Source organism: Leptonotus elevatus, chromosome 14, assembly GCF_054856555.1.
Source record: "Leptonotus elevatus isolate MCC_2025b chromosome 14, RoL_Lele_1.0, whole genome shotgun sequence".
Lineage (NCBI taxonomy): Eukaryota > Metazoa > Chordata > Actinopteri > Syngnathiformes > Syngnathidae > Leptonotus > Leptonotus elevatus.
The window spans coordinates 5,462,841-5,477,312 of record NC_141252.1 but is presented as its reverse complement, the minus strand read 5'-3'; the positions used below and the strand labels follow the sequence as shown (position 1 = coordinate 5,477,312).

The following is a 14,472-nucleotide window of genomic DNA, read 5'->3' as shown; positions in this document are numbered from 1 at the left end:
TGTGCATGCATGATTTTAAAACAACTTTTTTTAGATGTACAAAATAGTCAAATGGAAAACTATCAAATGGATTTAAAATTGAAAAATAAAAAAAATCATGTGGCATATTTTCATTTTTGTAACATTAAAAATAATATAAACATCAAAAACAGATTTTTAAGTTGTACATTTCTTTTAACTTTCACATGTATTTAAAATTGCAGATGAAAAATGATGCATGATCTAATTTTAAAAAATTGTAAGAAAATTATTGATGAAGTTTTAATTGGAATAAATGAATACTGCGCTATCGTACTTTCTAAGCACGTGGATTGAGACATGATTTCAAAGTATGTAAAGCGTTGTTTGCGTCACGCTTGAATGCTGCAATCGGATTGATTTTGCCGCTTTTTCCGGCATGTCCGCTTTGACCACAAGGCGAGTGCGATCATCGTCGTTGCTAACTGTTAGCACGTCGGGTGTGTTTCGGATTATCGCTTAGCCTGAAGCTCAGCGGGCTTTTCTAAGAAGACAAATCACATAGAGTCGCACAAGGTGTCTTTGTCTTTGTAGCTTGAGCGTTAACGTGAATAGGAAAGTAGTCATCCGTCTTTTTGCAGGTTGCGAAGCGGCGACATGCACGTCGGCGTCCTGGCGCTATGAAAATTCCCCGCGGATGGGATTCGATGGCGCCCATTAGCATTCGCTGCGGCGCCTGCAAGACTTTTCACCTGGCAAAGCTTCTCACGACGCTGACGATAATTTGCGAATGAGAGTGAAATCCATTTGTAAATTAAACAAAGCGACTTGATCTGGGCGGAGGACGTCACTTCATCAGGACGTTCAAACACGCCGCAGATTGCCTCACTGGTTGCGGCGCTCCGCCGAGACGCCGCGCTAATTACATCTGCCGCGCGTTTATTCGCAGCTCTTCGCCGCTGCTTGACGGCTGGGGAGACGCAGGGGTGGGCGAGGCGGGTAAAGGGGAGGCGGGTGGGGGGGGGGGCTGCTTATGAATTGGAATTGCACTTTTTTCACTCTTTTTTTTCTCTTTGACTTTGTGCAAACATCTCACAGCTCAAGATGGCCGACACTTGTCACAGTGAGGAGAAGACAAAAAAAGAAGAAGCTAATGTTAATCTGAAACTGAAACCTGTCGGACATGCTGCGTCTCTGTCTTGCTGATGTCATCAAACGAGGCGTGGCTTGCGTGCTACTTTTAGTGGCTCAAGCGCGTTTTTGTCATGATTATTTTCCACCTGTCTCGTGTATGAGACTCCAGTATGATGGCAATTGGACCGTCTGTTGGACAACGGCTGGCTTGCTGCGTCGTTCCTCACACGGCTTCTTGATTTCGATTTTGTGGGTCTCGCGGTGATAGATTTGTCCACCAAATTTCGTGGCACAAAGTCAATCTGGCTTCGGGGGCTGAATTTTCCCAAATTTCGAATGACCCTGACCAAGATGCGAAATGGTTCTAAAATGGCCACTTCCGTCCAAATGGCAGATTTTGAGTATGACTTCCTGAGGCTTTTTTGCGTGTCGACTCGTGGTCGATACGTCCGCCAAATTTCATGCCATGAAGTCTTTGGGCGCTGAATTTTCCAAAATGTGGACGGTCCCCGAAAACGATCCAGAAATGTCTGCTTCAAAGTCAAACGTCATTTTCGGCGTCTTCTCAGGCAGGCTTCTTGTGACTGTTTTTGTGAATCTGTTTTGGTGGAACAAGATTCCATTGGTTTTGCAGGCAGAATTTTTGGGGGGTGTCAGACAAAGCCCCGGAAAGGATCCTACAACGGCCACCTGAAGCCAAAATGGAGGCTTTTTGTGTCTTTTTCAGCGGGAATTCCTCAGGCTTTTTTTGTGGGTCTTCTCATGCCTCCCGAATTTCATGTTGCTTAGTCAAATCGGCTTTGGCGGCTTTTTGGAAAGGAAATTCAAAAGGCTCAACAAGCTGACTGTAAATTGCCCCAAAATGGCAGACTTTGGGTGTCTTTCCAAGATTTTTGTTGTTGATTTTTTTTATGTGTGGTCAACTCCTAATTCCATGCGAATGTTGGGGGCCCAATTTTGCAAATTTGAAAGACCCTTGAAAAATGGCCAAGGTGAGAAGTAATAGCAAAATGGCAAACGTGGGTTTTGGGCGTGGCTTCTTGAGCCTATTCTGCATTTACTGATTGTAAACATGCCTCCAAAATTGTGCGTTGCTTCTGGGCCTGAAAAGTCCGAAATGAATCATCGAAGGACCCCGGAAAAAATGAACTGACCTTAAGATTGGCTGCTTCAAAACAAAATGGTGGACTCGACAGACTTTGTGAGACTTTTTATTTGCGGGTGGACGCGTTAGATGGCGAAATTGATGCGAGCGATTTTGGCACTCCCGCCTGCGTTGAAAAGTGGCACGCACGTAAGCGCACGTGAGCGCTTTTGAGTTTGATGATGAAAAAGAGAAAAAGTGTGCTGACCTTGTCAGCCGTCGCGAGCGCCGTTGCGAGCGGCATCGCGAGCGGCGAGCACGTTGCAGTGAAGAAAATCATCTTGAAAGGCGCATGATGCAAGTGGACTCTTAAAAGTGCACCCGAGGATTGGCGCAAAACGTGTCGCCATGCCCTCCTCGACCACCAGGAGGGAAACTCGCCACATTTTCCGTTTGGCTCTCAAGGTCGCACGTTTGCCCTCGAGTGCCTCAGCAAGCAGAAATGAGAGCGAAACGGTGAGCTAACATACGCATATATATCAAATGAAGCCGGAAAATTGTGGGGGGGAAACGTGCATGCACTCACAGCAGGCAACGAGGCGCTCTAAAGCGACCATGCTATTGGCGGTCTGTTACTATTCACATTTAGTCTTCTTTTCTTTTTTTAAGAGCCAAAGGTGGTCCAAGAACTTTTGGGGACTCTTGTTCTACTTCCTATTTGCTCAATTCCACAGCGTTGAGCAGACGCGTTTCCCGCGTCGGCAACATGTCCAATTGGATTGTCGCAGTTCGGTCATTCTGCGGGCGACGTGTGACTTCCCATCATGCAATGTAACCTTGAGTGACAGGTTACAGGCGCCACCTGCTGGTTGTTTGCTCCTCATTAAAAACAAACGAGCTGACCAACAAACTCAAATGATTGGATTTATTATCGATTTATCGGCCAACCTTACGCTCGTCGCCGTCATCAGTCTTGCGTGTTCCACTTTTCTTCTTCTTCTTCTTGGCCTTCACTTCCTGATTGTCTCCCCAAAGAGGAAGAGGAGCTGAAGTGAGCTTAGAGGAGCTTTAATGTGGCGGGATCAGGCAGGATGAGGATGAGGATGAGGATGAGGAGCGGCGAGAGGAAGTGTCGGGATCAAGGCGGCTTCACACTTTTACATTTGAAGGAGAGGACGACGAGGACGAGCGTCCGTGCGTGCTCATGCGTGCTCGTGCGTGCTCGTGCGTGCTCGTGCGTGCTCGTGCGTGCTCGTGCGTGCTCGTGCGTGCTCGTGCCTGCTGGGAAAAATCACACACATGCGAACCAATTTGCCACTTTGCCACTTCCTGTCTGGACACGTTGACTGGAACCTTCGGAGCAGGTAGTTGTTACAGTGTCGTCGATATGAGCCAGCGTGGTCACATTTTTGGGATCATAACGATTGAATGTGAATTCTTGCGTCGTCTTTCAACTTTCAATTACATTGTGTGTGCGTGTGTGATCGCTCGCCACCTCTGGGATCTCCATCAGCTGCTCTGTTGCATTGTGGGTAAAAAGCAACAGACAGGAAAAATGAGATGGGAGAGCAACCCCCCCTCAAAAAAAATCACCATGATGCCCCCTAGCTGCCAAAACTTTTTTTTTTATCACAGGACGTGAGAGCAAAACAGGTTGAAAAATTGTGTAAGATTTTTGATGATAAAATGTTTGAGCTATCAGTTGGTTCTGCTAGCTTACTGATGCTATATAGCTACATACGCATCTTAATTAATTGTTCGCTAGTTCCTTGAAGAAAAGTGGACTTTGCCTTTGAAGGATTGGCGCATTTTTGCGGCGGTGGCGTCCACCTTGACGCTCGGCGGTCACGTTAGCTCATTATCATCGCCACACAATGAGGCTTTGCAAGCGAGCGGCCATGTTTCAGTTCGACAAAGACGGCGGCGGCCCGCAGAGACCCGACGCCGTCACGTAGCCGCCGCCACGTAGCCGCCGCGGCAACGCACCGGGTTTTGTCCACACGAGTGGTTCTTCCTAATCAACGACTCGTCCTTCAAAGCTTGCCCAAGTTTCCCGCCGCAGATGATAATATCAATATAAATGTGATCATAATGAGCTTCCAAGTCGCGCGGCGCCACCTGCTGCCTTTCAGGCTAATCTTTGTCTTGGAGGAGCCGCGTCCCTCAAGACGCGGCACCCGCGGAATGAGAAAGAGAAAACGTGCGCCACCTCTGTACCCGCGCGCGCCTCCTCATCCTCGTGGCCTTCATCATTTGTTTGTCTTTCGCCCTCCTCATCATCACTTGTCTTCATTCACGTCCTTTTCTTCTTTCCTTGCTCGTCTCAGTCCCATGACACGTCTTTCATTGGAAACCTGCATGTCAAGGTCATTATAGTTTTGGAATTGACTTTTTAGTTAGTTTTGATTTCATTTTGCATTTTTTGTATTTATTTATTTGTATTTGTTTTCTGAGTGGTTCTGTTTTTATGAGTTTGAATTATTTAAAAAATACGTTAAGTATTAGTTTTAGTTTGTTTTTGTTTTTGAAGGTGTATGACTGAACATATTTCTAACCTAATGTTGCATATCGGCTGAGTGAAAAAGCAGGCACGCCGTTGAAGCCAAAAGGAACGACGTCATCTGAAGATGATTTTCTATTGGCTGCTGCTCGATGACATCACTTCTGCATGACACACTTTCCAACGTCCTTATTCCGCTTAATATCAAAATAAATCGACTTTAAATTACTTTTTAAATCATCCCCAAAAATACATTAAATGAATTGTCAAAACTAAAACGAAGGACATTTTTTGCTATAGTTCGTTTTAGTTCGTTTTGTGAACATAAAATGTCATTTCAGTTAGTATTCAGTGTGCGTGCGTGCGTGCGTGTATTTCCGAATGTGTGTGACTCCGTAGACACTTGTGTGTGTGTAGCCATGTTCATGACCATGTGCACGCTCGTGTGGGAGTGAGTTTGTGTTTTTGTTTTTGTTTTTGTTTTTTTCTTGGCCTGCATCTTGAGTTTGAGCCTCCAGAGGGCAGCACATTCTTGACTTTTGATTCCTCCCTGAAATTCCACGCAAGTCTGGCGTGAACTTGAGCACGTTGTTCTTCTCAAAGTTTTCCTTTTGGTCCTTGTTAGCCAGTGAGCCTCCTCGGCCCCGCCTTCATCAAGGGCGTCCAATTTGCATATTCATTAGTTTTTTACTTTGAAAGGACTGACAGGAAGCGATTGTGTTGTGTTTCAGCGGAGTCGAGCAGTCCCAACTCAGTCCTGTCGCCCGACGACTGTCTGGAACGTTCTTTCTTCATCCGAATGAAGTCCACGCTCACCAAGAGAGGCGTCCACATCAAGTCGTCAGGGTACAAGGTGGGTCACCTCGTTTTCAGTCCTCGGTCCAAAAAGTCTTCGTCTTTCACTTCCAAAGAGGAAAATGAGGTCAACGGTGAAAATTACCATTTTTATTTCCCACAATTTGCATCTTGCGATGAACGCTTTTCAGCACTTATGTTCAAGGTTTTGCCAAACCAATTTTTAGGCACATGTGACAGCTTTGAACGCAGCATTCTGGTCATCCAGATGCCAATCGAAGGAATGCAACGAATCACAATTGGTTGGCGGGGGGGCAAAAACAAAGCGCGCATTCACAGTCGATCCCATTCTGACATGCCAAGGAAGCGGAAACATAACATGTTTTCCAAATACGGTCATATATTGACGGAAATGCACGGACTTTTATTTTGAAGTTGGCCCACGTCCTGGCGTGATGGTGAGCTTGACTTCCCTTTTCGACCTTTCTTTGATTGACGCTAGCCCGAACTCGTATTCGAGCGCTAATTTAGGACGCTAAGAAATCGCTCATTAATTACGCCGTCATTTTGTGATCCAGCAGAAGTCTCTGACGCAAGTGGCTAGCGGCTAGCTGTTAGCATGACCAAGGAGTGTCTGGCTGCCGGCTGCTAAATAACTTTGAATTTGTTTTCAAAATTGTGGACCCTGCCGGCTACTTTGTAATTCACTCTCCATGTTTAAAGGAAACGAACGTGCCTTAAATTGCACGTTGAGCTATTTTCATTATTAAAAAAATGAATCAATAAATAGAACTTTGATTTTATAAAAACACTTTTGTCTATTAAAAAAGAAAAACATTCAACTCAAAATGTCAATCGTAGCTGTTTAGAGTTATAGGAACACAACTTTAAGCCATGAATACCTTATTTTAAACATGAACCACTTAAAAATAAGAATGTTTATGCGTCACATTGCACTTGAAAGTTGTGTTCCTAAATCCTACACGGTTATATCAGACATGTTGAATTGATTTTTTTTCTTTGAATTTGATGGAAATGGCGCTTTTTGAATAAATGAAGACAAAGTACTATTTACCTTAGCTGATCCGTGATCTGATCCGTGACTTTTAGAAGGAAAGAAAAGCTGCGTTTTTTAACTTTTGATGTGAAAGCCAAATGTCTTCAATATCCAACAAAAACAAAGGAACCGGCCTTGTTGTCCCAATACTTTTGGAGGGGAGCGTGTATGTAATGTCGCGTACGTGATGACATCATCAGTTGAGAGAAATGCTGCCATGCTGCGTTTGTCCCTCAGGTGATCCACGTGACCGGTCGCCTTCGCATCCGAATGGCGCTGACGCACGGCCGCTCGGTGCCCAATCAGATCATGGGCATGGTGGTGGTGGCGCACGCCCTGCCGCCGCCCACCATCAACGAGGTGCGCATCGACTGCCAGATGTTTGTCACGCGCGTCAACATGGACCTCAAGATCGTCTACTGCGAGAACAGGTGAGCTAAAAAAATCAACATTAAAAAAAGGAAACGGATCAATCGCCGCTAATGTGATGCCAACCACTTGTTAGCATGCTAATGCTCAATATGGTCGCATTTTTTTCAGTCCACGTGTCGACGATTCTGATCCGTACTGATGATAGACGATAAAATATATTCTGAATAGAAAACCTCGTCACTTTCATGAGCGTTTTTTCTGCGCAAACTTTCACAAGCTTAACCACACCCGTTAGCATGCTAATGATATATTTATTGCCTGTCTGTATATAGGCGCTCTGAAGGCGGTTGGCAATAAAAAAAATAAATAAAAAAGATCATCTGTGTTTTCTGAATGTCTCTTTGTCACCTCTTTTTCACCTTCCTGTTTTTTTCCATTTTGCCATGTTTTGTCTTTTCGATTCAACACATTTAGCTTAGTGTATCACGGAGCCTAACTACATCTGTTAGCATGCTAATGCTAATTTGACTATATCTTGTTAGGCGTCCAACGGTAAACCATAAAAAAAAAAAAAATTATGTGTTAGCATGCCAATGCTAATCATGCTAAGATTTTCCAATGTTGTTTTTGTGATAAACAATAACATTCTCATCATTTTGCATTTCTGCCCCAATGTCATCAGATCCGCACCGTCCTTCGCATGACAAATTGGTGGAAACATTTTCCCCCACATTTCCTCCGGATTTCATTTCGCCATCTTTTAAGATTCCCGACGTGATGCCGCGTCCGTCCGTCTGTCCGGTGGCCGCTCGTGTCGCGCGTGGCACATTTTTATTCATGAGCCAATCGCGCGGCGTAAGCCGTGGGCGAGTCTCTGATGGATCTATCTTGCTCGCCGCCGTCCAGATAAAAGTGATAGCATCTCACTCGCGACTTAACCGGCTGACCGCCGAGATTCTATCAAGCGCCGCGACGCACAAAGAGAGAAGAAAGCGCCGTGTTTTTTGTTAAAAAAGAAAAAAAGTCGGATGGATTCTTTTTGTGGTCGCTGCGAGCAACACAATGACGAGCGCCGGCCGCCTCCATTACAAAAAGAGGAAATGTGTTTTAGGAGAAATGAGGGAGGCGTGCTCTTATCTGCCCGGCAGATGTTAGACCGCCCCCACCAAATTTGACCCCCCCCCCCCCTTTCCAATACATAAAATGCAGCAAATAGAGGCCGGACATACAAATGTGCGCATTCCGCAGCAGATCCTCCTCCGAGGTGACACCAAGTGACAAATGAATTGCTCAAATCGGGTGAGATGAAATTATACGAGGATTAAATGAGGCGAGAGAGGATAGAAAGTCGGATTAAAGGACTTGAGTTGAATTCACCTTTGATAAGATAAGATAAGATAAGAGGAGGAATTGCATGTGAATGACGAAATGTTGATTCATATCATATGGAAACGTGGATTGATATTAATTCATGTGGAATGAGCTGATTAGTTTAAAGTTGGAATGGTCTGAATTGATCAAGAAATGAATTGGAAATTAGTGGAGGTGAAGGTGTAAAAAAAAAAATGGAATTTGGGGCCTTCATTTGCACAATTGTGGGAATTAAAATGAGATGAAAAGTTGGAAGTTGAAAAAATGTGGAAGATGGATGTCAATATGTAAACATTGAAATTTGGGGCTTTTATTTTGAAATTTGGGGAATGAGCTCAATGCTTTGAATTTTGACAAATGGAAATTGGAGGTGAATATGTAAAAATAACATTTCGGCCTTTTGACCGTTTGTTTGGTGAGGGATTGAACAAAATAGTTTGAAGTGGGAATTGTTTAAATCAGTCAAGAAAGGTGAGAAATGAGAAGTAAATTAAAAAAAAAGATCTTAATTTAGGGCTTTTATTTTGAAATCTTGAACACTTTTGGAACAGGAATGAGCTGAACACTTTGAAGTTGGAAGGGTTTGAATTGGTCAAAAAAATGGAGGTGAGAATGAAAGAATGGCAAATTTGGGATTTGTTGAGTTCGGAACGATGGATGAAATGGTTTGAACATTTGCAAGCGGGCAGAACGTGGAAGGAGGAGCCAGCAATGCGCAATTTCGTTGTGAAAAACGTCGTGTTGACTTTTTTTGTAATGTGGGAATTGTTTGAATGTGGAAAATCATTCGCTCAGGTTGTGCTTGCACTTTTTTGTTCATCTGTCAAACTTGTTCATGTGATGGTGATGCCCTTATTTGGCCATGATTTGATGAGCACGGCACTTCCATGTTGTACTTTTGTTTCCCTCGTCATGTTCGGTGCGTTTGCCCAATGAGCCACTAGGCGGCGTTTTTTCTTGTCTGCAGGATCAGCGACTACATGGACGTGTCCGCCGTGGACATCGTGGGCAAACGCTGCTACCAGCTGATCCACGCCGAGGACGTGGACGCCATCAGGCAAAGTCATCTCGACTGTGAGTACGCACGCATGCGGGAAAATGAAAGAATTGTTGCTTAGTTAGTACGGATGCCGCTTTGCTGCGCTCTGATTGGACGCTCGCGTTTCGGTCCCGCCTCCTGATGCCACACACGTTAGCTCGTACGGGACAAACATTTCACGTCTCTTCGGAACGTTTCAGGTGAAGGGGTCACGTGTCAATCAACAGGTAGATGTCAAAATCTTCCTCCTGGCCTTCCTCATCGTCATCAGCATCCTCACACTCCTCATCCTCACCTTCCTCTTCCTCACCCTCCTCATCTTCCTAACTTCCTCTTCTTTTTTGTCTTCTTCTTCACCCTCCTCATTGTCACCTTCCTCATCCTCTTCATCCTCCTCATCTACTTCCTCATTTTCCTACGTATCCTTATCTTCATCCTCATCTTCCTCACTTCCTTATCATCCTCTTTGCTTTTGTCTTCTTCTTCACCCTCCTCATTGTCACCTTCCTCATCCTCTTCATCTTCCTCACCATTCTCATGCATCTCCTTCACCTTCATCTTGCTCAACTCACTCCTCCTCATCTTCCTCTTATTCACCTTCCTCACCCTCTTCATCCTCAGCCTCCTAATCTTCATCCTCCTCCCCCTCAACAATTTGCATGCCCTCCTCATCCTCACCGTCCTGGCCTTCATAACCTACCTCACCCTCATCCTTTTCATCCTCTTCATCCTCACCCTCCTCGTCCTCAGCGATGATATAAATCCGATGTGCAATTCATAATTCATGTGTGACGGCGTTGTAGCTGACGAGGCGCACTTTTTAAAGATCGCGAGGGACGACGCTTGAAAAGACGGTTGGAGCCTCAAAGAGGACGACTGGACGCCACGGCGCAAAGACAAACACAGAGGCAGCGGGCGAGCCAGACACACAGACAGACAGACAGACAGACAGACAGAGAGAGAGAGAGAGAGAGAGAGAGAATGGGTGAGCGAGAGCGTTTGACACGGAGCTCGGCGTTGAAGCCTGGAGGCGCTTTAGCTCAGTTTGTCTCTGCGGACCCCTACCACCTTTAATCAACGCACACGCCAACACACACACATCAAACGCCTGTAATACACTCTTACACACACACACACCTGTGCACACAGGTGAAACACACGACACAAAGTCACTTCAATGTCAAAGACCGCAGTTTGTCTTTTACTTCCTGGTAGCGTTGCGTTCTGATTGGCTGACGAAAGGACTAAATGTTACACATGTGAACCTACGCAGGCACCAACACGACGTGACGGACACGACTTTGATGTCTAATATTGTCTTTCATTCCCGCTCTTGCTGCGCTTTGATCGGCTGACTTGATTGTTCCACTTTCTGGCAACATGCGGACGACAGGAAGTGCGTCCCCTTCAATCCGAACTGCAGGCAGAACAGACGATGTGTCGTCTGCGCGGTCCAAAGCCACAGAGAAGGACAGATTCTCCAGACAGCACCAACGGAACTTGGAAGCGGGCGCATGTGACGGGAACACTTGAGCAACGAAGCCGCCAGAAAGGGGGAGGAGTCATCCACATCTCCCGAGCGCTTCACCTGATTTTGTCATGGAAAGTCTTTGCTCGTTGGTTAGCATCGCGCAGATGTTACAACACGTGAAGAGCAACAAAGAACATCGCCTGGAATTTCAACTGGCACCCGAAAGAGGGAGTCAGCGTGCAGCCCACCTGAACCACAAGATTTGCTTTCCGTCAACCAAGAAAGATGGCTGAAGAAATCATCGAAGCTACTTTGAGCTGGGACTACGTCTCTCGGTTGGGCTGGGAACGCCTTGGGATCCTGCAGGAGGAGCTGGCTGAAGTGGCTGGGGAGCGGGAAGTCTGGGCGCCCCCACGACCTGACCCCGGATAAGCGGTAGTAAATGGATGGACGGAGAAACCTTTTGGATCCAGTCTACTTGCCCTGATTCAATCTTTCCGCATTACCTCCGCCTGGATGACATTTTGACTTCCTGGTGTTGCTAGCGGGACAGGAAGTGGTCATCTTTCATGTGTTGTTGCCTCAGGGTTGGCCTGTGGCATTTTTTTTCCTTTCTCCGGCGTTGCCTTCGTTAGCCGCCGCTGACCTGACATGCACACGCACGCACAAACAAATATATCACACTTTGTGGTTGATAAAAACGTATCACCATGGCAACCGCCCTCGTGGCCTTGAGTGAAGTTTCGTCAAAGTCTCGATTAGCTTTAGCATTTATGCTAAATGAGTCTGCGTGTCTTGTCTGTGTGTGCTGAAAGCCCTCACCCTCCTCATCCTCATCCTCATCCTCATCCTCATCCTCAGCCGTCCGCCCGCCCTTAACTCTTTGACTGCCAGACGTTTTCAGAAAAGGGATGCCGTCAGTGCCAGCCGATTTAAGCATTTTGACTGATCTTTCAAGGTCCACAGAAAATGTTCTGTTTGGACTATGGAAACACACGTACTACCAAATGAAAGATTGGACTTTCATCTTTCATCAGAAAAAAAAGTTTGTTTTTACCTTATTCCGTTCTTTAGTAATCAACAATAGAAAATGGTTAGTTTGACCCAATTTCGCCTGTTTTGGACCAAAATACGGAGAAATCAAGCTTTTAGTGAAACGATATTATTTCATGCATTCTAGTGAATTTGACACTTCTTTTTGTCCATGAATGATGCCACAAACACCTAAATAGTGCTTTACTTCTATAAAACACTACCACCAAGAATGAAAAAGTGTTTTTTGATAGCAAAATACGTTTATTTACATTCAACAGTGTAACAATTTGACAACAATTTGGCAAACTATTTACAAATGTGTGCAACTGTGGTGCTATTTACAAATATGTGGATGTTTCAACGACAGTTTTTCTTTTTGTGTAACACTCCCCTGCGTGCAAGGAGACGCAACCGCATTTGCACAACAGATTGCCTCTTCGCGTGCTCCACTTTCTTGCCGGCCGTTTTTTTCCGGGGAATAGCAAGTATATACTGCAGTGTGTCATCAAGTCTAATATCAGGATCATGCTACAGTTACGTTACGTCTCGCTTCCTCGTGTCCTTCAGTTGCTATACCGGGTGGTAGGAGATGTTCTGATCCATTTTATCCACTCCATTCATGGTGGCATCGTAGTCCAGAAACAGTGATCAGACTGTACCCGCTCCTCCGATGAATATGCATTGGACTCGGGGTACTCTTCATTGTCCGATCGAATGTCCGCTTGTGCAGCTCCGGCGTTAGCAGCGCTAGCCGCGCTTAGCCGGTGAGGCTTACTACGTAATCATAGCAGTCGCGTCAAGGCTTCCAACTTTGGCGTCAAGCTCGGAGTCATCATCATCATCATCATCAATCTGCATTGGTCGATGCCAACTCTCCATCGCCCGATCGAATGTCCGATTGTGTAGAAGTACCCGGTCGGCTATTGTGCGCGTTTTGCGGCCTTAGCAGCGCTAGCCGCGCTAGCCGCGCTTAGCCGGTGAGGCTTACTACGTGTCATAGCAGTCGCGTCAAGGCTTCCAACTTTGGCGTCAAGCTCGGAGTCATCATCATCGTCGACATCAATGCGCTTTTTAGTATTGATTGATGCTTTCCGTCTTTGAAAAAAATGCTCAAGCGTGAGTTGCTTGCAACCGGTTGCTTGGTCAAGCCACAATGGCTTGAACCAGCCATTGTCTCCTCAACACTCTAGCTCCGCCTCACGTCTTCTACTGACGCCCACGGTGGGCGGCCCATCCAACCTTGTGCAAAGAGAGTCATCGCTGCCCTCTAGGGGCCAAAACGAGTCTTTTACTAATCAGATCTGCCTGATACTTTCAGCACAGCTGCCCAAGGCTTTCCTGCACCCGTTTTCGAAAAAAAAACAAAAAACATAGGGGACGTCTTTTAACGTCCTCGGCGCCCTTCCCTAGGTTTATGCTAAACATTTTATAACGTTTAAGGCAGTCAAAGAGTTAAAGTCACGACCAAGGTGACGTCACGTCATGAGGATGTCGCTGAATTTTTTTCTTCCAACGGAGCGCGTCTGAGTTGCTAGTGTGAACGCGTGCTGTTGCTTTTGTATAAATGTTCCACCTTGGATGTTTGCGGCCTCCTCGCCAAAGAGATTATGTGGCAGGAGGCGGAGTTTGCCGACTGCGTGTCGGCGAACGACTCCTGATGAGCGGCGATAAACATTGACTGCTTCATTTGGACACTTTATTGCAGCAGGGGGGGCTTAATGTGCAAATTGGGGGCGGGTGGGGGGGTTCTCCATCTTTGAAGGAAGGGAAGAGTCACAGCACCATCCTGTGGACAAATACACTCACTGCAACCAGGATGACAAGCGTGTGTGCGTGCGTGCAGTGATGAACAAAGGGCAGTGCGTGACCAAGTACTACCGCTGGATGCAGAGGAGCGCCGGCTACATTTGGATCCAGTCCAGCGCCACCATCGCCGTCAACGCCAAAAACGTCGGCGACAAGAACATCATCTGGATCAACTACGTGCTCAGGTTTGTTATCAAGTACTTTGAATTTGGATTTGCATTCATTGCAAGCCGGATGCATTTATACCACGTTTTATTCGTAATATTATTGGTTTGTTTTCTGTAGTTCCTACCGTATTGAGGATGTCATTTTATTCCCATTTAGTTTTTTTTTTTATATGCATTTTTTATCATACATTTTATCAATGAGATTTGTTCAATTTTAAATCTTTAACAATAATAATATAATTAAAAATAATAATTATTATTGTTGATTGTTGTGGAAATAATACTTTATATGAAATATGTTTATAATGTGGAAGAAAATAATTTTAAAAATGTTCACGCGGTACGCTAAAGGAGATTCTGAAAATGGCTGGCACTGAATTCGTTTTATTATTGAATTTTTTATTTTGTTCATTTTTGGTTTTCATGAATACGTTTTGTATTTAATGATGTACAAAATGCATATTTTTGTTTGTGCGTATTTTGGGTATATCTGCGTGACATTTTTCTGCGTTCGTCCACAGTAATCACGAATACAAGGACACGCCCATCGACTTTGGCCAGATGCCGAGCCTTCCGGAAAAGAATTCGGATTCCTCGGAACCTTCCGACTCGGACTGCGAGTCCAAAGAAAACTCTGGTAAGTCCTACCCGTCCCAAACAGGAGATGCGCAACATTCTGCTGG

General features: G+C 45.4%; 1 protein-coding gene across 7 annotated transcripts in view; it reads left to right on the top strand.

Moving 5' to 3' along the window:
- The window catches only part of npas3 (neuronal PAS domain protein 3), an 84,154-nt gene that overhangs the window by 62,127 nt on the left and 7,555 nt on the right, over window positions 1–14,472 (top strand). For all 7 annotated transcript variants that reach the window (XM_086095026.1, XM_086095028.1, XM_086095031.1 and 4 more), the window contains 5 exons: window positions 5,408–5,529; window positions 6,766–6,959; window positions 9,239–9,345; window positions 13,660–13,807; window positions 14,311–14,426. In XM_086095026.1, the coding sequence (XP_085951152.1) occupies window positions 5,408–5,529; window positions 6,766–6,959; window positions 9,239–9,345; window positions 13,660–13,807; window positions 14,311–14,426 (687 nt within the window). The remainder of the gene's footprint in view (window positions 1–5,407; window positions 5,530–6,765; window positions 6,960–9,238; window positions 9,346–13,659; window positions 13,808–14,310; window positions 14,427–14,472) is intronic.